The sequence below is a fragment of the Aquarana catesbeiana genome, linkage group LG02 (assembly GCF_042186555.1).
Source record: "Aquarana catesbeiana isolate 2022-GZ linkage group LG02, ASM4218655v1, whole genome shotgun sequence".
In the NCBI taxonomy this organism is placed as follows: domain Eukaryota; kingdom Metazoa; phylum Chordata; class Amphibia; order Anura; family Ranidae; genus Aquarana; species Aquarana catesbeiana.
In genome coordinates, this window is record NC_133325.1 from 658,243,534 (window position 1) to 658,267,240 (window position 23,707).

Here is a 23,707-nt window from a genome sequence, read left to right on the forward strand (position 1 = left end):
AAGTTAAAAAATGAATGAACATGTGAGATAAAAATCCAAAAAATGGATAAAGAATGTAAGATAAAAATACGGAATGAATATGGCCGAGAGCAATTATAATATTTCAAGTGCCATGTAGAAAGTGTGCATCCAGGCTCCGGATACTAGGGGGTGAACCCTTAGATCAAAGTCTGGGATCATGGGAGCAGCAACATTACTATCCACATCTAAAAAACGCTATGTGTGAGCAAAGAAGAGCTACTATAGCTTAAGGGAATCAATAGGATACACCATAGAGTAAAAATTAGATGGGATAAGATGAAAGGATAAAGTTGGGGGAGGGGGGAACATAGGTGCCCAAAGTACACTGGCTTTCTCACGTAACATCTATTATGCTGTAATACAAGGGTGCAGAAAACCAGAAGGGGAGAATAGTCATGAACCCTATATGATTGTATACATGTCATACTGTGTGCCATAAACAGAAGGGATAAGGTCAAGTCCCCACGTGCATGTAGATATTAAAAATTAGATAAACAGTTAAGATCGATGTCCACATTAAGTCCTCTAGGGACCAGACTGTCCAGGCGGTATATCCAACTGGTTTCGTTTTGGGATATCAATACCTTCTTACTCCCCCCCCCGCATAATAGATGTTACATGAGAAAGCCAGTGTACTTTGGGCACCTATGTTCCCCCTCCCCCAACTTTATCCTTTCATCTTATCCCATCTAATTTTTACTCTATGGTGTATCCTATTGATTCCCTTAAGCTATAGTAGCTCTTCTTTGCTCACACATAGCGTTTTTTTAGATGTGGATAGTAATGTTGCTGCTCCCATGATCCCAGACTTTTATCTAAGGGTTCACCCCCTAGTATCCGGAGCCTGGATGCACACTTTCTACATGGCACGTCTTAGGCCTCACACTTGAAATATTATAATTGCTCTCGGCCATATTCATTCCGTATTTTTATCTTACGTTCTTTAGCCATTTTTTGGATTTTTATCTCACATGTTCATTCATTTTTTTAACTTTTACTTTTTATATTTTACCCAATTTTACATCTATGTATTGTCTAACATACCACGTAACTAAGGATATTTATAATAATTTTTTATACATTTTTTCATGAATATATAATATATATATATATATATATTAGTGTGTATTTTATTATTAGGCTAGTCTTGATATTATATCTTTATTATAAATGATCTAATGTATATGACATTACATTGTCCGCATTGATATGGCCTTCCCTTTTTTTTTTTTTTTTTGTATATTCCTCTCTGCTACAATGGCTTTTAGCATTTCTGTAATATATATATATATATATATATATATATATATATATATATATATATATATATATATATATATATATATATATATATATATATATATATATATATATATATATATATATATATATATATATATATATATATATATATATTTCGTTATAGTATGCATTATGTTATTGGTACACACGGAGGCGCTCTTTCTCATTTTACCTGGAATCTAATATTATTTAAACTTCCACTAGGGGGTGTCTGACAGCATATCCTCCCCCTTCACACTACATCGATCCTCCCATTTTTTTCATCAGCAGGGCGGATGTGTTTGTCATACACCTCCTTTCCGATTGGCTTCCGTGGTGCCTCCGTGCAGTATATATAGACGTATGGTGTACCAAGATGGCCGCGCCTCAGATGACGTCTTGATGACAAAACGCGTAAGGCGTGGCCTCTTGGTACGCATACGTCCTTTTTTCCTTCTGTTTTTGTCCTGCACTTCCGGTTTCGGCAGACGGCTGTGGAACGCACGCCGCTTACACTACACTGTCTGCGGCTTCTCACGTGGAGCCAGCCGGCAGAGTGCTGTTTGATTTTAGCTTTTTATTTTATTCATTTCTTTTGTTTGTTGTAAGCTTGAGCTTAATAAATTTATATTTGGAATCGCACTATGAGGCTCTTCTCTTCTCCCTGCACATGGTAATTGGTCCGGATGGATGCCTTTTGAAAGCTATCTGGTGACACAGGTGGAAAATAGGTGGTGATGAGGACACCGACCGCTTGGATCATCAGATTCACATCTACATGCTCATTACCCCTGCAGGGGTTGGGCGCTCCGGTGAGTGGGGGCACTAGAGGGGACTCCACACAGGACAGTATACATTCATTGGGACGGACTTGCCTGCAACCTTTGAAGATGCACTAGCTTGTTGCATAAGAACTGTTTATTTACACTGAACGATAGATTTAACATTCACGGCATTTTTTGGTATTTTTTTTTTTTTTTTAATTTCTTTTTGGTTGTTTGGACTTTTATATTTTTCTTTTATTTTTGTCTTTCACTTTTTTGATTTTCTTTGTGCACTAATATTGTTATGCACACTACATGTCAGTAGTTCTTCTTTTTTTCAGCTCATACATAAAAATTTTTTTTTTCATCTAACACCATTCAGCTTCATCAGTATATACACTAATTTATAGTGGGCAACACTGTTTGTCCTTTCTCCTAGGTATAACTCACTTATACCTTTTCAATGAATATTTTTTGTGGTTTTTGAAAAAAACAATTTTATATACACCTGATCATTCACTTTTATTATTGTTTGGAGTTCTATTTTATTTCATGTAGTATTTTTAGTATTTCACTTTGGGCAGTCTGCACATTTTTGTGACTATTTTCAGCACGTATATTTATTTTTAAATATTATTTTACACTGTGTTACACTTTTCACCCACCTAGAATTGGGGTGTAATGCTTCCCTTGTGTTAGGAGTCCGTTTTTAGTTTATTTATTTTTCACCAGTGAACAGCGCCAATCCCCTATTTCTACAGATTTTATAATTATTGGATCGCACCTTTTGGTGCTTTCTCTATCTGGGGGGCTGCAGTTCAGTCACAAGCCTGTCCTAAGCGCGGAACACCACTATATATGATCTGAATGGTCGCTCTATGGAGAGTCTGATGTCCGCCCCGATCCACTCCGCAAAATCCAGATGGATGGATGTCCTATCTTCCATCCGCCTGGCGCATCGGATGAAAACGGACAGGCGGTCTGTAATCATCTGATGGTGTAGCACTAAACAGTCTATCCAAAAAAAATAGAAGGGAGAGGGACTAGAACCTTCTTCTTTTTTTTTTTTTTTTTTTTTTTTTTGTCCTGATAATCAATTATTGAACCTGAAGGGGTTGTCCCCAGAAAAGTAAAGGCAAAATCTTCCACAGGGGACACTACTTCTGGTGATGTGGGAATTCCCAAGGTAATTCCTTAATTTGCAGAGTTTTCCTTTCACTTCCTGTATGGCTATGGGACAGGAAGTAAAGGGAAATCTGTGCAGTAGGACACATATGGCGAAAAAAATGTAACCCTCTGCACTATCAAAAGAAAAAAAGTTCTACATCCTGTACTTCAAGAAAAGGATTTTACAGGTATGTAACTTTGGGTGTTTTTTTTTTTTTTTTTTTTTTCCTGGTATATGTGCCCACCCTTTTTTGCTCTTGTGTTCTGTTTATGCAATCCAAAAAAAATTGTCATGTTACCTTGTAAATCTAGGGTCCTAAGCTTTTGTATAAATTCTACGGTTTGATTTTAACTTTTTTTGCTTGTTAATAATAGGTATTGGCTGTTCTCTGATGGTGTTCCTGGACTGTTCATTGAGAAGGGCTGGGTACATGACAGTATAAATTACAGCTTCAGCCTTCCTAAGGAAGAAGAGGAGGATGAAGAAGAACCTGATGAGGGTAAGCAATTTCTCTTGTATATTGCTGCCACAGTCAAGATGCTACTGTGTGTGTGTGTGTGTGTGTGTGTGTGTGTGTGTGTATATATCTCGATCTCTCTCTCAAATGGAAATTTTGGTGCTGAAAATGAAAGCTACACTAGGCCGAAATTTTTTTATAAATATTTAAATTTTTTTATATATATAATTGTATTCAACTTTTTAATATCGTCAATTTAAATTGATATGAATTTTTTGTTTGCCAGTATTGGCACCTTAGTGCAAGAAAGGTCAAGAAAAATCCAGTCTGCAGTCTCTAACCATCTCTTGTATCATGTCTGCAATCTTAAACTTAAACGCATTGCTAATAGTATTAGCAACATTTCCATTTGATGCAGCTCTAGCAGACATGATGCAGGAGATGGTCAGAGACTGCAGACATACAAGAGATCAATGCAGCCTGCCAGTGCCCGTCATATGCAGCCTCCACATGATTTTCTCTCAAAATCTGATATCACTTGGCTTTTATCAGCAATTAACAAAAGTGGTGTATGTTCTGGCCAGGACTGTAAGGCTACATAACATGAGTGTTTTGTCGCACTGCAAACGGCGGCAGTAGGAATCTGGTTCCTGCTGCTGTTTTTGACAGGTGTGAGCGCTAGCTGCTCTGTGATTGCTGCTGGACACACTTTGTGTACCTATAGTGCTCGCTACTGAATGCAATCGCTGACTCTGCGAACAGCTATGAGTAGCTGTGGCTACCGACAACCTGTCAAAGTGTACACAGCCACGGCTAGCCACTCACACCTGTCAAAAACAGAAATGGGAGTTATGAGATCCCTGGTGCTGCCATTCATAACATGGCAAAAAAACCTGTGTGAATATAGCCTAATATGATCATGTTCAGATCTCCATGTTTTACAGCACTGCAGTATTTATTTTTTATTAATTTTAAACTTTTTAGTATTGTGTATCCGAGGTATGTATATCCACAGCAATTTTTATCATCCCTAGTTTGTTTTTTTTCCTGTATAGGTAACCTAGAGAGTGAAGATGCAGACAGCAGTGTTGGTGGCCCAGAGGATTCCATACAGAAAGAGGAGAAAGTGGTGGAGAGCACAGTGCCTAAACAAGGGCAGAATCTGTGGTGCGTCTTATTCCTCCCTTCTATGAACTTCAGTGTTAGGTTCTATAATATACCATCTACTTGCTATGGCTACTAGTTTACTTCTCCAAGAGTCTTTTGCGGCCCAAACTACAAGGGTGTTAGACGCTCTTCTGTATCCAATGCACATGTGAACTCTGCCTTATATCTGATTTAATAAGCTTTAAATGTTCTTGATTCATGTAGGTTCATATGTGATGCACAAAAGGAGTTGGATGAGCTTCTGGACTCTCTACATCCTCAGGGCTTTAGGGAGAACCAACTAAAGGAGAGACTACAGAAAAGGTTTGGTATCAAATGCTTTGTGTGCTGCCATTTTAATATAAAACAAAACCCATGAGTGCTAGCTGGATGGTCAAGGATCCCTTTAAAGGAGAAGTCCACCTTTGTAACATGCTACATGTTCCAGCTCCTGCCTCTTTTCCCACTCCCCCTGTGACAGTGGGATCTTCTCCCCACACCCACTGTCAAATTTTAAAAATGGGCGCCTGTGCAGGGCTCCGCCAACACAACTGTCATTAATTTAGAGTACTGTAAATGCATAACAAGTACTTGACATTCTCAAAGAACTGCGAGGGTGCTGCTGACCGCTCTAGTAGTCCATTGATTCCTCCTTCCATTTAGTTACTGCCCATATCATATGTACAGGCAAGCAGTATACTAAGTCTGCAGGATGCAGGCATTGCACCTACATGTAAAGAAAAAATAAAGTCGTCCCGTCTCTCCCCCCCCCCCCCCTTTTTATTTTATTCCCCCCCCCCTGCAAAAATGTGTAATTTATGTGCCTATAATGTTTAAAATCTGTCTCACCCTGCTCTGCACACACGTAGTTGCTCTTTTTTGGCACTGTACTGAAATTGTAGTGGCCGATCTGCTGACAGCCTAAAGATTTACTGCTGTTCAGGGGCTGTGGGCTTCAGCAAATTGGCAGCCTCCAGCAAGAAGAAACAAACAGTGCTAAAGGCAATTTGCAGTATAGACTAATTGGTAGCATAATGGTTAATGTGGAATGTATGTTCTTTGCTAAAGAACTATATTTTTATAAAGTTATGTTCTGCTTTTACCACCTCAATACAGGGCACTTACACCCCCTTCCTGCCCAGGCCATTTTTCAGGTTTCAGCGCTGTCACACTTTGAATGACAGTTGCGCGGTCGTGCTACACTATAACGTGAAATTTATCATTTTCTTCACACAAATAGAGCTTTCTTTTGGTGGTATTTAATCACTCCTGGATCCTTTAAAAAAAAAAAAAATTGAGGAAAAATTTTCTTGGTTTCTGTAAATTTTTGTAAAAAAAAGTTATTTTTCTCCACTGATGGGTGCTGATGAGGCTGCACTGATGAGGTGGCACGAATATGCTGCACTTACAGGCACTGGTGGGTGGCACTGGTGGGTGGCACGGGTGGGTGGCACGGGTGGGTGCCACTGATTGCTGGCACTGGTGGCAATTAATTGTAATCAGGGAACTGATGATCAGTTCCCTGATTACATCCCTAGCTGTCCTCTGTGAGAAGATGCTGCTGATTGGCTCTCCTCTCCTCACACTGTCAGTGTGAGTCGAGGAGCGCCAATTACTGGCATCTCCGTGTTTACGACACAGCCGATCGCATGGTTAAAGAGCCGTGTCTCTTTACACAGATTGCGGTTGTGCTGTGTCCTAGCAACATGGCGCGGCTCCGGGGGACGAGCGAGAGCGGTCGTTCTGGGAGGCCGTCATATGATGTCCACCCAGAATGAGAGCCTGGCCGGCGGGAGGAGGTTTAATCTGTGTGTACAAAGGTAAACATTCCCTTATTTCAGAATATAAAGGGCCCAAAATGCAGTAAAATTGTTGTTTGCACCCCGTTTATGCCCTGCAGAGTACACAACACTCAGTAGCATACTACGTTGTACTGCGTCAGAAAATATGGTGCATGTCTGACATGGCTCAGTTGTGGTGTGTTGTCAGCTGATTAAAAAAAAAAAAGGCAGTTTTAATGCAATAGTGTAAAAATGTACGTGGGCCTTTAACTTCTTTCTGTCCGCCAACAGTACATTTACTACCGTTTGACGGCTCCCCCAGGCTCAGCGACTTACCCGTATGTCACACTGAACTTTGGGTTTACAGGCACTGCACCAGTTTGTCAGCAGGCTCGCAGCCAAAATTGCTGTGTTCAATCGCAGCATATATGTGTTAGTAAACGCACAAGCCAGATCTGTCTGGTTGTCCTCCCTGGTTTCACTCACCGTTCAGAGTTGAAATCGGGGAGAAACAGCCAGATTTGTGAGGAAAAGCCGCACACATACACTTGTTAGGTTGACCAGTTAAGCCCTTGATTGGGTGCTGCTCTCAGGATACATCAGTGCCTGCAGGGGTAGATTTCTCATCAGTAGTTAAAAAAAATTGATTCATTAAGTGTGTGCCCAACATTAAAAGCATAGGTTAATGGGGGCGGTGGCTCCAATGCTTGACATATGCTTTTTTTTTTTACAACATAGATTTCTTCATCCACATCAATGTTGAATGAAAATGAGAACATGTTTGCCCAATAGAAGTTGCTGGATGTGTGGCGAAAGCTTCTAATGTTGGGCATACTTTTTTTTTTTTTTTTTTTTTTTTTCTTCAAGACTCAACATGCCTCTTGGCAAATACCTTGGGGTCTCTTCCCAAAAGGGCTAATTTGGGGTTTTGTTTTTTTATAGTATCCTGGCATTTTAGGGCCTCTGAAAATGTGGTGGGTAGTCAGGAAATCCAATGCGAAGTTAACGCCCCTTGAAAGCCTGAAGGTGCTTATTCGATTTTGAGCCCCTGTACATGGCTAGGCTGCCAAGAAATCTCATATGTGGTATCCCCATACTCGGGAGAAGTAGCAGAATGTGTAAAAAAAAAAAAAAAAAACCCTTTTCCATGGACTCAATATGCCTCTTGGGAAAATTGGTTGGGGTGCCCACTTTACAAAAGGGGGTCATTTGGGGGGTGTTTATACTGTCCTGTCATGTTGGCTTCTCAAATGTGATAGGCAGGCAGAAAGCCGGAGCTACATATGTTCCAGTGTGTGTGTGTGTGTGTGTGTGTGTGTGTATACTATAGTTTGTAGAATTTAAAACTTTCACACAAACCAAAAATTCACAATTTTTGGACTTTTTTTCATGTATGTGTAACAGATATAGATATATATAGATATATAGAGAGAGAGACCACCAAAAGAGCTCTGTGTGAAGAAAATTATATAAATTTCATTTGTGTACAGTGTTGCATGACCGAGCAGTTACTAGTTAGAGTAGCCCTGTGCTGAATCTCAAAAAATGAACTGGGCATTAAGTGGTTAAATTTTTTTTTTTTTTTTTTTTTTTTTTCCCAGATGACTTTTTAATATAAACAATATTACCAAGCATATATTCCTCTTGTGTGCCCATGGAGCCACAGAACTTGTTGCTGGTTAAATTTATGCAGATTTTAGCTAGGAAGCTGATCCTTTGGCACCGCTTTGAATCGGAGTGTCTCGCTTTTGATTGCCGATGCTGAGCCTTCCTTTTGGAAATACTGCTTTCTGCCACACTTCTGTAATGCCTATAGTACTTTCTCAGTTGCTGACCTGGAAATAGTATGCAGATCAGTAGTTCTACTTTACTCTGTCGCTGACCTGGACCAAATGGGAAGATCTGGAAGAACTGAAATAGACTGCTAGGCACTAGCATTCCGCTATGGAAGCTCGTGTGTTCACTACAGTTCTTCCTTAACTGCGTCACTAGAACAAGCTTGGTATGTTTCTATTACGTACGGCTAAATGTATTTACTCATTGTGTACTGATTGCGTTAAACTGGCTTTTGCATGCAGATATCAAGACATCTTACATTCCATCCACCTCGCTCGCAAGCAGAACCTGGGTCTAAAGACATGTGATGGACACCAGGAGTTGCTCAATTTTTTGAGGAGTGATATTGTTGAGGTTGCCATGCGACTGCAGAAGGGAGGCTTGGGTTATCTGGATGATGCAACAGAATTTGAAGCCAGGGTAAGACTGGAATGGTATTGTCTTTAAATGGACACGTCACCATTGTTGCAGATTTTTAACTTTTAGAATTTTGACAGGTTCGTTCCTTGGAGAATCTAAAAGATTTTGGCGAGTGTATTGTATTTCTCCAAGCTGCTGTCATTAAGAAGTTCCTGCAAGGTTTTATGGCTCCAAAGCAGAAAAAGCGTAAACCTCAATCAGAGGAGGCAGCCGCCAAAGCCGAGGAGCAGGATGAGGAGAAGAAGATGGCAGAAGAAGCCAAGGTATGCTGGCCTTTGATTTAGGAAGTACTTGTTAAAGCAGTCTTGATTTAAAAGGTTCATGCTCTGGTGTGGTCTTCCTATCCATGCTTCATCACTTTCGCAATATTCAGTGGGTTATAGAATTGCTCCCCTTTTTAAAATAACATTTTTTTCTTTGCAGCCTGAAATGAAGACACAGGTTTTTGTTGTATCCACCTGTATATACTCAAAGCAAGTTATGACACACCCAAGTGAAAGCTACAACACCATGTTAAATTTTGTTTATAAAATTCACACTAGATCACTCAGTTGAGAAAAATCCCCCCATCATCCCCCCCCGTCAGGATTTTGTTGAACCACCTTTTTGCTTTAATTACCGTGCTTGTCTGGTGGGATATGTCTCTACTAATTTATTTTTGACAAAATCCTTATTTGTTGTGTGAGCTGCTGTTTTGTTGGGTAAGCGCAGGGTTAAACTTTTTTTCTCCTTTGTCTACTAATTTTGCACATCTAGACTTTGCAATATTTGCCCACTCTTCTTTGCAGAACTGCTGAAGTTCAGTTAAATTTGATGGTGACTGTGGACTAGAGTCTTCAAGTCATTCCAAACTTTGCAATGGGGTTAAAGTCTGGGCTCTGACTAGGCCATGCAAAGGATAGTCACCTTTTTCTCCAACCACTGTGTGGTAAGTTTTGCTTTGGGTCATTTTCATCCTGGAAGGTAAACCTTCTTCCCACTGACAACTTTCTGGCAGAGGGCAGCAGATTTTCCTCAATTTATTTTACACCATCCATTTTTCTTCTATCATGACAAGTGCTCTAGTCCCTGCCGCAGAGAAACAGCCCCATAACCGGATATTGCCACCTCCATGCTTTACTGTAGGAATGGTGTTATTTGGATGATGAGCTGTATTGGATTTCTGCCAGACATACGGTATGGTGTCGAGGCCAAATAATTAAATTTAGAAATTAAAAAAAAAATGCTAGAGGAGAGATGGTCAGAGACTTCAGAGAAGCTACAGGAGATGGTCAGAGACTGCTGACATGATGCACCATGTAGCCAGCACTAGGTTCTAATGCGCTGCTGCCATGGAGACAGACTAGCGATGTCAATAGCGGTGCCAGGACAGCAACCCTGATTGGTCGCCCACTGGTCCGTTGTCGGAGGATTCCCCCATCCACCTGGAATGTGTAGATGGGGGAATTGGATCCATTTTTTTTTTTTTTTTTTTCCCCCAGTGTAATGACCAAACGAAAAAAAAAAAAGCAATCAATATATGGGCTACATAAGTGGCTTAGGGCTAACTGGATCTTGGAAGTACAGAGCGGGGGAGAGAGAGAAAGGGACAGTTCAGTGATAAATGTGTAATGAAAAATGTAGTGCTCACTCATTCAGGGACGAGGCTGGAAGTTCACACAGCTTGGAATGTGTAGCTGCTGACTGTTCTTCATATCTCCCGCGCGCACCCCTCCCCACCTCCCCTCCTCGAGGGTGCTGGGCACAGAAGATCCCTCGTGCACCCGAAGGGAGTGCTCCGGTGCCTTCTTCCTTCTCACCTTTGTGCTTGGAGGCTGTGGGCGTGCATTCCGCGAAAGCCCTGAGCTCTCGGCATGTCTGAACAGAGTCCCAGAAGGCGGGTGATGTCATTCCAGTGGACGGGACTTCGGGGTGGGCGTGCAGCTCGCGGTTTCAGCTACTAAAACGCAGGAGGAAGAGGTGGGTCATCGGCTGGTCCTCGGAGGGGATGCCGGAAGGATCTTTTTTTTTTTTTTTTTTTTTTTTTAAAAAGGGCGACATGGTGGCAGGAGCCGCTGTGCACTCTGCAATGGAGTCAGACCCCACAGCAGTTGGGGTGGATACAGGCGCACAGTGCACTAGCACTGTGCGCCTGTAGAGGTGCCTCCTGAACTTGCTCAGTGTTTTTTGCTGTGTTGTCCGGGAAGCCTGTGTCTGCTAGTTTGATCTTTTAGCAGTACAGCAGGATGGGGCAGCTCTGCATTACAGGAAAAGTGTGTTTTTTTTTTTTTCTCTTTCCCCCTAGGTACAGCAGTGTGTCGATGTCTGTCTCTCTCTCTCTCTCTCTCTCTCTCTCTCTCTCTCTCTCTCTCTCTCTCTCTCTCTCTCTGTCTCGGTCTCGGTCTCGGTCTCGATCTCGATCTCGATCTCGATCTCGATCTCGATCTCTCGATCTCGATCTCGATCTCTCGGTCTCGATCTCGATCTCGATCTCTCTCTCTCTCTCGATCTCGATCTCGATCTCTCTCTCTCTCTCGGTCTCGATCTCGATCTCTCTCTCTCTCTCGGTCTCGATCTCGATCTCTCTCTCTCTCTCGGTCTCGATCTCGATCTCTCTCTCTCTCTCTCGGTCTCGATCTCGATCTCTCTCTCGGTCTCTCTCGGTCTCGATCTCTCTCTCTCTCGGTCTCGCTCTCTCTCGGTCTCGCTCTCTCTCGGTCTCGCTCTCTCTCGGTCTCGCTCTCTCTCGGTCTCGCTCTCTCTCGGTCTCGCTCTCTCTCGGTCTCGCTCTCTCTCGGTCTCGCTCTCTCTCGGTCTCGCTCTCTCTCGGTCTCGCTCTCTCTCGGTCTCGGGCTCTCTCTCGGTCTCGGGCTCTCTCTCGGTCTCTCTCTCTCTCGATCTGGCCTTATGGCTCAAGACCTGGTCAGGAGATTCATGGTCAAAGGTGAAACTGTGGAATTCTTTTTACTTACTGTTTGGGCCAGAATTGGGAACCGTCCTGGACAGGGCAGCGGATAAGGCCTTTCCTACTAAGTGCACACCACCAAAAAACAACTTGTCCTTTTTCACAACCACAAAATTAAAGGGAAAAGTCAGAAGAGACCGTGGTACCCCCATAGGGGAAGAGATAGAGGGGGTGTGCTCTTCAGGCCTCCAGAACAAGGGATCAATGACTACCACCTTCCAGTAGGAGGAGGCAATGACAAGCCAAATTGTAAGAAACGTCAGTCGCTGGTTACAATCTAAAAATTTTCCCTGACTCCCCCAAACAGGTTTTATATAACCTGTCTTCCAAAGGATCAAGAGCCCTGGCCATGGCATCCCTTTTTAAGGGAACTGATTCAACAGGAGGTTATCGTTCTCGTCCCCAGTGAGCAGGAGGAGGGAGGCTTCTATTACCACTTCTTCTTTTTTTTTTTTCTTTTTTTTTTTTTTTTTGTCAACAAACCTTCAGGAAAATTGTCTCTTCCTGTATTTGAAGATCCTAAATGGATCCATCAGGAAGAGATTTCGGATGGACACCATCCTTTCTCTAAGGAGTTTGCTAATTCCCATCTGTTTCATGGCTTCGATTTGACTTGAGACGCATATCTTACACATCCTGATTGCAAGCTTGTCTCCAAAAATTTCTGCGGCTGGCCATCAATCTGGGAAACAATATGGCATCTACAATTCAGGGCTCTCTGGCTCATCCCCCTGGGGGCATCTCCCTGTCAGAACACAGCTCAGCGAGGGAGATCGCTGTACCAAAAAGAAAATCCCGTTAAACCATGTAGTGGACACTTTGTAAATGTATTGTATACAGTCTAGAATGGTTTGGTTGTGTTCTGTATAGACTTTTTTTTTTTTTTCCAAATGCTGTCACTAAAGACCCCTCTGAGGCACATTTTTTTTCTTTGTTCTGGGCTCCCTCTGCTGTTTGTCCATGATAGGAATTGTGTATGTTGCATAGCAACAGCTCTCATCTATGTAATATGAAATGTTAGAATGTCACACTAGTTTGTGCCCACTAGCATTGTATATTGTAAAATGTTTCTGTACTATCTTGCATTTCTTTTTAACTGAGAATTTCTTTTGTAGTTTCTGTTGAGTTTAAAATGTCAAACGTACTGTGCAGTGTTAATACCCCCACAATAAATATTGGTGCTCTTGAATGCTGTGATGTGGTGCCAGCCCACTGCTGGCAGGTTTCCTTCTTCCTTCTTTTTTTTGTTTTTTTGTTTTTTTGTGTGTTTTTTTTTTTTTTTCCGGATGCCTTTTTTGTCTTCTATCCCTGCACAGCTTAAATTGTGTGTGGTCATTTTTAGAGGCCTTTGATTATGCGCCAGACATTTAGCTAATTCTGACATCTGTCTCATTTTACAAAATGCAAGTAGCATTTGTTAATGTTTGGATGGGAGTTCCCCTTTTATGGCCATCGCTTGGGCATTCTTTATTGGCAGGAATTTTTACACTTGTACTAAATAGAATTTCCACCTGGTGGCAGCAGAGTATCAGTAAACATTGATTGTTGCCACTTGACAGTCACTCAGTTTAGGGGTTTTCACCTCCCCTTTTTTTTTTTTTTTTTTTTTTTTTTTTTCTCCATCAACTGTTTTAGATGCTAATTTGTTAAATATTTCTCACGAAAGATGAATTAATTGAAAATGACTCCTATAAAACATTAGACCGCATAAGGACAAGCAATGCTGAAAGCAAATAATGATTAAAGTTGATGCTTAAACACATTGTTTCAAGAGCAGACATTTAATCAGCTAGAAGTGATTTGCTTCCATTTTACAGGAAAGGCTTAAGCATTGGTACAATGGTTTTCTCTCTTGTATCTGTTATTTTAGTACAGTGTCCATGTTCATTGCTTGCATGGTTGAACTTGACTGAATGTGACAGGATAAGTCTCTTCCTATATTTTGCAGGCATTTCACTTTTCATTGTTTTTCCTATGATTTTATATTAACCGTTTCCCATCCGCACTATAGCCAAATGACTTTAATTGCCGGAAAGCCGTGATATGACTTCCTCCCTTGCATGAGCTGCCTGTGCGCCCCCTCTGTGATCAGTCAATGACTTGGCTGATCACATGGTTTACACAAGATTGGTAATCAGTGCCGCCCCTCAGTGGCCATCAGTGAAGGGAAAAAAAATTACCTGTTTGCAAAATTTTATAGGTGTGTGTTTTTGATTTTCGGGTTTTTTAGCAAAAAAAAAAAAAAATAGAAAACCCCAGCAGCGATTAAATGCCACCAAAAGAAAGCTCTATTTGTGGGGGAAAAAAAATTTAATTTGGGTGCAGTGTTGCATGACCGTGCAATTGTCATTCAAAGTGTGACAGCACTGAAAATTGGTCTGGGCAGGAAGGGGGTTTAAGTGCTCAGTAAGCAAGTAGTTAAAACAATTTAATTTTATTGTTTAGAATATTAAACAGCCCTTGGCCTAATTGCTGTATAGTATTCTAAATAATTTTTTTGTTTTATTCACTTCATATTTTCATGGACCGCCTGCTGGGTTGATTTTGTTTTAACAGTGAATTAAAACGGAGAGTATTAAAAGTAAACCCTTATGGGTTTTACTTCCCTTTTTTCCCCCTGCAAAGTAGAAGCATAATGGGCTAGTATGCATCCCTTACTAGCCCATTATGTTGCACTTACCTGCAAACAAAGCCTGCGATTTCCTCCGCTGGTGGCCGCATCCTTCACCCCTCTTCCTTCTGGAGCAGTGGACTCCAGCTCTGTGACTGGCTGGAGTCGTGTGACGTCACGGTTCGGGCCCTTTAGAAATGGCATGCTCGTGAATATCATAAATATCTACTAAACCGTGCCTTTTCAGGATACTGTGTTGCAAAATTTTTTTTTTTGCTTCTGCAGTTAAACTATATAGCACTATTTTTCTTTTATCAGTGTTCATTCATGAAAGTGTTGCCATAGATAAAAGTAAACATTTTATTTTGTAATGTGACACTAAAAATATTAAAATAGTTTACATAGCAATGGTTGAAATAAAAATGGTCTGCAGGAAGTTAATGGCCTATTTAGGTAGCCATTAACTTGCCTTTCTCCCTCAACCATTAACTCCCTTTCTCTATCCATTTAAATATACAAGGGGTTATTTTAACCCCTTGTAAAGTATGTTTGTCCCACGCCCCCCCCACCAAAATCTTTGTCCCATTGTGGAGATGTTTACCTTCACTTCCTGTCCTATAGCCAAAACTTGTCAAAGATCATTTGTAACAAGCCTAATTATCTGCAAAACAAATCCAGGAGGTTAACACCGGAGATCAGTGTTTCAAGAGTTGGGTTAGCCAAAAATAGTCATGTTGGGAGGTAGATGGGCGTCTCCATTTGGCATCTATGCCAAGGACTTCAGTGACATTGTTTAAACATGCATGCCAGAATAGCATATGTGCATTGGTACTCAAATGCACATGTAGTCTGATATGACATGCATCTTTGCCTCTGATAGCGTTTAGCTTGTATGTCAACGTTTAGTATACTGGCTGATGTGTGGTTCATTTACTTATCCATACTACTTTTTCTTCAAACCCCCCCCCCCCCCAATCCCTATGCAGATTGCCTCAGCTGTAGAAAAATGGAAGACTGCCATCAGAGAGGCCCAGACATTGTCTCGTATGCATGTGCTTTTGGGTATGCTAGATGCCTGCATTAAGTGGGATATGTCGTCAGAAAATGCCCGTTGCAAAGTATGTCGCAAGAAAGGTATGCATCGAAACTTTAGCTTTTTATTTGATCTTTTCAAGTGCTGTTAACATTTTGTTAACCATTTTGACTAGTTTGTGAATGTATGTCCTATTGCAATAAGCTTGACTCAGCTTTTTGTTTTTGTTTTTTTTGTTTTGTTTTATACAGGTGAAGACGACAAGCTGATCCTCTGCGATGAGTGTAACAAGGCATTCCATCTGTTCTGTCTGCGGCCAGTGCTCTTAAACATACCAGATGGTGAATGGCTGTGTCCTGCTTGTCAGCCAGCAACTCTTAGGCGCAGTTCACGGGGCAGGTAAGAATATAGACGCTTAACTAGTTCAACTTAGGTTTACAGTTTTATTTGTGAACAAACATTCTAAAAATTGTTTTTCTTCTTTTAAAGGAATTATGCTGAAGAATCCAGCCATGATGATGAAGAGGAGGAGGAAGAGGAAGAAGAGGATGATGATGAAAATGATGATGAGTCAGGAAGTGACAATGAGTATGAAGGAAGGATCAAATGTAAGCATTTTGTTAAACACAAACTTTTTACAATTTATTTGAAAGCTCATTTTAATTTTAGTGTTTCAGTGTCAAAAGGTGAAGGACACGTTTGTTCTGCTACCTGTATGCTGGTATGTCTTTCGTGAGCAACTACCTTTTCTGTATAAAATTTGGCAGATGCCCTCCAGGTTTGAAAGCTTTGTAATTAAAAAAAAAAAAGTACATGCAAATATTCCTCATAGGAATTCCTGTCCAGGTATAATCCCTCCCACCTTAGCTAAGCCTCAGTTTTTTAGTGAGGGTCTTCCCTTGTGTCACTTTGTGGGCATTCTCCTTCCGCTCCCCTTTTGAGGGAGAGTAAAGCGTCGAAGAAAATTACTCAGGGTGATGAGATGTAAGCTATTGTGGTTTAGGACAAGTCCCCTCAGGATCTTGGGGTCCTGGACTATCTCAGTCGCAAAAGACCATGGTGGGCTTCCTTGTGGTTTTGGTATGTCTCCAACACCAAATGAATTCTGAGATTGCTGGAAATACCTCCATTCAGGTGCTGCAGAAGATGGTGCTGTCTTCAATGCGGTCCCCTATGTCTAGTTTCACTCCAGAACACTTCAGCTAAATATTTGTTACCGTGGGACTCTGCACCAGGGGCCCTTGCATATGACTCCAAAAACCAGGTTAGCCCTGGAATGATGGATAATTGGTGCAGATGCTGAATACAAGAGATAGATATAGATATATATCTATCTATTTTATGAATTGGAAGGTATTGAGGACAGATGCCAGCTTATCTGGCTAGGGAGATGAACTTTGTTCAGGAAATGTGTCCTTCAGAGATGCAGAAGTTGCCTGTCCACTTTCTGGAACTTTGGGTAAGTTGACTAGCTCTCCTACCCCAGTCTGTTAGTGTTTAGGGCCTTACCGTCAAAGCAGTCGGACAATGCTGTGGCATGCATCAAGGAGGGACAAGAAATCTCACCGCTCAAGAAGCGGACTCATTCTTGTCGTGGACAGAACTTCTTTCCTCTGCCGTGCCCATTCTCAGTGTTTAAAATTGGCACGCAGACTTGCTCAGCCTTCAGCAGCTGAACTTAAAAGACTGGGCCTTTCACCTAGAGGTGCTTGCAGAGATTTCTGTGGTGGTGGGTACCAGATGTGGATAACCTGAATGTTGATGCCCAAGTCCTCGATAGTGGGAGTCTGACTCTGTAATCCCCATCCTTCTTAAGGCTAGAAATTCAACCTCCAGGAAAGTTTACCTTGTGTGGAAAGTTTTGGTGTAAAGTTCACAAGTTTAATCTTGACAGTATGTGAATTCTCTGCTTTTTGTCTCAATTCCTCAAACTACTAACATCCCTAATACACCCATCTTTGTCCAGGGCTACAAAATGTGCCACTCCTTCAGCTCCTTTGTCTCTTCCAAAGTAGGATCCTTATGCCTACTATGGAAGAAGCAGACAGAATGAGAAGGATATAGAAGAGGTGTTGGAGTCTGAGGAAGCTTTTTCTCTCTCACTTTTACTTCTGAATTAGGAGATTAACACAACATGCTTGCCAGTGTGGATAAACTCACTGTCGCTGTGCGAAAAAGCCTTGGCATTGTAGTTTTTGATTGTCTCCATCTCCGTCATGCTCCTTTTGGGTACAAAGACTTGCAGGAACTGGTAGCCTTCCCCTCCCTGTTCATGAACAAATAGAATGAGCGGGCTATGACGGCTGGGTCATTCCAGTAAAGATTTTCACTGCAAAAATATTTGCTAAACTATCCAGTGGGAAGATATCGCTTAAAAGGTGGTCTGTTCCTGTAGCTGATGTTGCATTCCGTCTTAACCTTCCTGGGGGTATGCTTATTTCATATTTTTGATGCTGAAAGCAGTACCATTATTTTGCATGGAAATTTGGCATTTTTATATTGTAGGCCTGTAATTCTTAATAAATCTGTCCAAACCAGAGTCTAGTAGACATCTCGAGTATGACAGTTTGAAACACCAAACTATAAATTATTCCAAATAATAATTCAATAATGTAATCAAATACACTGAAATATGCTCAGTTGCAGATTTGTTGCTGTCATTACTTTTCAGTGTTTGATGACGGATCTCCCCACAAATCACTATCGCTCAATTCTGCGAGTGATTTTATTTTAATATCGCTGTTTTCTAGCTGGTCTAAAACCACTTTTGATGTAAAGGGACGATTTTGGTTGCTATGGACAATCTCCAGTTTCCAGGCAGAACAGTTTTTTTATAATATAAAACTGCATGCAGGCCACTGGAGAAACCACTAGGGACAACAGGGATGCAAAATAATTTCATAGAGTAATGTAATCTGTATGTATTGTGTGTTTCACTTTTTGAATTTGGGGCCGTTCTCCGTCCCCGTGCGTCGCAACACTCGCAGGGAACGGAGCTCAGCTCCATGATGAATCGAGCGGACGACGAGCCGCTCACACTGTGGGGAGACATCACAGGATCCAGGGGACAAGGTAAGTAAGCTCTTCATGGATCCTGCGATGCGAACCAGAGTCTGGCTCGGGGTTACTGCTTTTGGTTCTGAAATTCCACCCCGAGCCAGACTCTGGAATACCACCAGGGAGGTTAAACATCTCGCTAACAACTGAAGATGTTTTTCATTTAAAGTTCCTGTAGATAGAAAGTTTGGCACACATCCCGCATACAACCTTTTAAGGCAGATGTCTTTATGGGATGGCACTTAAGAGCTCAAAGTTACCTGTAGGTTTAATTGGTGGCTTCAAAGGGGTACAATAGAGTTCAAAACTGTACCTCACCGTTTTTTTTTTTTTTCGTCAGCCAAGGACGGTCAGATTTGCAGAATGCATAATCTATCACTTCTCCCAGGGAGTATTTGTCAGTACCCCCATAGAACAGGTTCAAAGGATTCTAGTCAAAGCTTTTCACAATACCAAAGCCCAATTTGGGTATTTTGTCCTTTTAATCAACTAAAAACATTCCTTAATCTTTTAGGCCTCATGCACACAGGGTGTTGTGTTTTTTTGTTTTTTTTTTTTGTCTGGAATTCCTTTCAGGAGAAAACTGTTAAGTGCCTAAAGCTGCATATTGCACGCTTGTTTAGGTGTGTTGCGTGTTTGAGTGTTAATGGATTTATTCCTGTCAAACCAGGCACTGAATTCCTATCTTGATGGATCTCAATCCCAGCCTTAACAATAGGGTAGGTCCATGGAACACGGTGCCCTATTAACATCCTGGAGCTGAAAGCAATCAGAATAACTATGCAATACTAGACCCTCCCCCTTCTGAGAGGACAGCCGATCAGGGTGCAGTCAGACAATTCCACAACAGTGGCCTACATCAACCATTGGGGCACCGGGAGTCCTGCAGCCTTGAGAGAAAATGTTCTCATGGACAAACTCCCTAGAGAGCTTTGCTGTCCACATCCCAAGATGGTGTTCATATTTTTTTTTTTTTTTTTGGTCTTATGTTGTAATTAAAATTTTGCAAGCTGTAGGCATGTGTACATCACAAACTACAAAGCCCAGAAAAATCTATTTCAATTCCAGGTTTGTAATGCAGGTTTGTAATGCAGCAATACAGAAAGTACACAAAGGGGGTGAATACTTGAACAAGGCACTAACTGCACTCAATGTAGTCATTGCTATAGATATCCCAAAATGGGAGCTCTCATAGATTAGAGTTAGGGGCCTTGATGAGGCAGGTTGGCTTCTACTTCTATTTGCAAAAGTATGCAACTAAAACCTGCTTTTAACATTGAAGCTTTTTTTTTTTTTTCCTGGCTGGTAAATGTTTGTAGCATGTGTTCTGTAAAAAGCCTTAGGGCCCCATGTGCAAGGGGCCATCTAGCTCCAGTGTGTCTATCCTAGCAGTTTAGTGTGCCCAGGAGGGACAAGTGCAACATTCATCCCCATTGCCCACAGTCTGTCAGTCTATTGGCAAGCTGTGGCAGGACAGTGCTGAGCACTGTCCCAGGTGATACCAGTGTTTAACCACTTCCATACCACAGTACGTCATATGACAGCTTGCAGCTAAAGGCATCATTCAAATGTATATATTTTTTTTTTCTTCTGCAGGCGACTCCCTGCACGGTAAAAACCATCATAGCAGCAGTTCAGCCGCTTGTTTGTTTTTGCAGGTGCTGGGAGAGGGGTGTTTCAACATATGCCCTCTGGTGCCTCTACTGGTGAGCAATTTTTTTTTTTTTTCCCCAGAAAATTGCTTTGAAAAATTGCTGCGCAAATACCCTGTGACAAAAAATGTCAATTACTGCCATTTTATTAGCTTGGGGTCCCTGCTAAAATAAATGTCTGGGGGTTCTGAGTAATTTTCTAGCAAAAAATGATTTTTACATGTAGGAGAGGAATGCTGGAATTCACCCGGTATGGATATGATTAAGGCCCTATGCAGTTTGGTATGAATGTCCAAAATGCAGGTGTTTGTTCTGGTCTTTTTGTCCCTGAATGCATTGGGGGCCCTAAACACAGGTACCACTTGGTACAGTGGCAGCCGGCCATTACGCTTTGATTAAAACCCAGGGAATGGTGCTCTGCAGCTAGACAGCCCTGCATAAATGTCCTTGCTTTTAAAAGCGAATTGTAGATTAGGGCGCTTTTGTTGTGCTAGATTTCACAGTTGAGGCTGCTTTACAGTGGTGGGAAATGTGAATTGCCACAGGCAGCACTAGTTTCTGTGCCATCTGTCCAAAAACTAACTGCTTCCTAGAGTTAGGTGCTGGAAAAGACATGTTGGTTGGGACTGTAAGCCACCATTCTGAGAGATTCCCTCTTAACGGGCTGTCAAAATTTAGAGAAACTTATTAATGGTCATAGTTTTTAAGTTGCTTTTAATATCCAATATTTCTGGTCTTGATTTTCCGAGCTTTTAGCCGATTAAGTGGTGGCATTGGCAGTGTCCTATGATAGCTTTGTATTGGGCTACTTGGATCATTTTTTGGTCCTGAATTTCTTTTCTATATAGCCAAAAAGCCATTGGTTATCAATTTGGAGCGTTAAGTAGCATGTTTCGTTTTGCAATGAATGCACAGTTGCTTTATTAAATGGCTTTAATCTATTACCTTTTTAACTACTTGGAAGCCTTTTCTTCTGAGGCCAACTCCAGCAGCTAACTTGATACAGCCTGGTATGTACGATTTTTGATTTGCTTTTTCTGGACTTGCAGTAGTTTTTTATGGGGAAGGAGATAACGCAGGCAATAAGCTTTGCAATCCGCTGGGACTTCAGAGAATGGGGGATTGTTGGCCCTAGCACACAAATTGCTTGCACGACATGCTGTCGGCCACAGTTTCATTTACAAGGAACACGTTTGTGCGGGTGTGGGACATAAAGATGAAAGCACAGGGATCGAACAGGATCATCGTTTCAGGGCCAGTGACAGCCGCCTCTTTGGAGTGTGCAGTTACAGAGAGGCAACAGGCATTAAAGTTCAGTGTTTAGCCTATATAGTAGTAACACGACACGTGTTTGCCTCCTACCTCGTGTTGGTCAAGTTCCTACTGATTAACTTGGCAACTGTGAGATCCTGCTGTGTGGCCTTTTTTTTTTGTGTGCGCTCCGCTCATCTCTCACCGACAGCAGCTGTATCTCAGCCATTAAGTCAGCAAGGGGATGAAGTAGAGAACAAATGTGTGTTTTTTTTTTTTTTTTTTTTCCCCTCCAGTTGTCCACCAGAGTCTTAATTATATGGAAGCTTTGTACCTCCCCTTTAACTGCAATGAATGTGTGTCCTTGAGGTTTACTTTACACAAGCTTTAAAAAAAAAAAACTCCCATTTAGTAAGCCGCTAGGGTAATGCATTTGGCTCTGGTTTTTATCTATTTCCTTAATGGAGTCGTGTACAAGTGTTATTGCGCAGTGATGTGGATACTTGTGAGCATGGTCACCTTGTTGGTCTTCACTAAACTCAACATCTGGGACATAACACACATGAAACATCCCCTGACATGTCCTAAATTTGCCTTTTCTGTTCATCCTCAGCTTTCTCTAAAACCTAATTGTACCAAAATATTTACTGGGTTTTTCCCACTTTTTTTTTTTTTTTTTTTTTTTAAGTGCGTTCTTACAAAGCAGCTAAAGGAAAAGCAAGCAAAGTTCGGACAGGTACACGTGGGCGCCCACCGACCAAGAATCAACAATCCTCGCGATCGTCCCGACAGCAAGCACCCCTAGAAAACGAAGCAGATGTGGAGGAGGTGGTAAGTAACTTCCATTTCAGTTAGAGTGCATAGAGGTACAAGCACTTTTTTTTTTTTTATATCCCATTTTAAAAGCTGTGTTAAGTTTTTAAATGGAAAGAATGAAAACTAGATTTTCAGCAAGTAAGTGAATCCAAACAGTTACTGCTTATAAAATAAGGAAGAGAACGGTGCAGGAGTGATTAGAAACTGTACAAACTTGTTCCAATATAATAAAGGGGATGTGGTCTCTAAAACACATTGCCTTCCTCTAGTTACACAGCACATTCCTGGCAACCTCCGTAGGCACTGCTCTCCATTATACCTGTCAGCTCCACGGCGCACCAGGAGCGGCTCACACAGCTACACTGCTGAGGGTGTTCACAGGCTCTCCCAGCACTTACACTGCAGATGATCACTTACTTGAATTTCATTTTAACAGATGCGAGTGTACTTATGTTTTAGAGTTGAATACATGTGTACAGTTCTAATCATCCCTGTGCCCTTATCCCTTTTGAGATTTCAAAATCAGATCTCCTTGGGTCTCAAAGAGCAGCAAGAGGTTTTATTTATGGACTTTAATTGTTTAAGACTGTATGCAAATACCTAGGACAAAGTTCATGTTTAAGGATCTTTTCCCTGTAGACACATGGACTAAATGAACTAGACTGGTGCACTGCTTTTTCTGCTTGCACCTTTACAGCTTATTCATGTTTTATTTTATCTTGAAACTCTTCATTTAACCACTTCAATACAGGGCACTTTCACCCCTTCCTGCTTTTTTTTTTTTTTTTTTTTTTTTTTTTTTTTTTTTTTTTTTTTTTACAAGAAATACCCCCTTCATGCTTAGGCCAATTTTCAGCTTTCAGCGCTGTTTCATTTTGAATGACAACTGTTTGGTCATGCAACACTGTGCCCAAACTAATTTTTTATCATTTTTTTTTTTTTCTCCCACAAATAGAGCTTTCTTTTGGTGGTATTTGATCACCACTAGGTTTTTATTTTTTGCGCTACAAAAAGACAAACGTTTTTCGTTTTCTGTTACAAAGCTTTGTAAATGAGGAAGTTTTCTCCTTCACTGATGAGTCAGTACTTATTGGCACTGATGAGGTGGCGCTGATGGGCATACCTGGTGGTCTGCAGTGGGCATCATCGATGAGTATGCACTGATTGTGGTAAGCTTGACACAGCGCAGGACTTTATTTGGACACAGCTCATCACATTGTAAAGGGCCTACATCATAGGCTCTTTACCTAGATCGGGGATGCGGTGTGCCAGACTGACAAACGCCACCAATTGCAGTGCTGCGTGCCCCCAGCTTATCCTGCTGGATGTCGGGAAGTGGTTAAAGTATAACTAAACTTTTTTTTTTTTTTTTTTTTTTTTTTTTTTTTTTTTTTTTTTTTTATTGTGGCCTGTGCCTTTGTAAAGGAGATTCACCCTTTTTTTTTTTTTTTTTTTTTCATTGTGATCAT

At 41.4% G+C, this 23,707-nt stretch overlaps 1 protein-coding gene across 1 annotated transcript in view; it reads left to right on the top strand.

Moving 5' to 3' along the window:
* BAZ1B (bromodomain adjacent to zinc finger domain 1B) overlaps positions 1–23,707 on the top strand; it is a 108,520-nt gene that overhangs the window by 77,719 nt on the left and 7,094 nt on the right. The window contains exons 9-17 of the mRNA XM_073616583.1: positions 3,609–3,733; positions 4,747–4,858; positions 5,063–5,161; positions 8,697–8,874; positions 8,952–9,137; positions 15,416–15,563; positions 15,714–15,861; positions 15,952–16,070; positions 22,111–22,253. Of these exons, the coding sequence (XP_073472684.1) occupies positions 3,609–3,733; positions 4,747–4,858; positions 5,063–5,161; positions 8,697–8,874; positions 8,952–9,137; positions 15,416–15,563; positions 15,714–15,861; positions 15,952–16,070; positions 22,111–22,253 (1,258 nt within the window). The remainder of the gene's footprint in view (positions 1–3,608; positions 3,734–4,746; positions 4,859–5,062; positions 5,162–8,696; positions 8,875–8,951; positions 9,138–15,415; positions 15,564–15,713; positions 15,862–15,951; positions 16,071–22,110; positions 22,254–23,707) is intronic.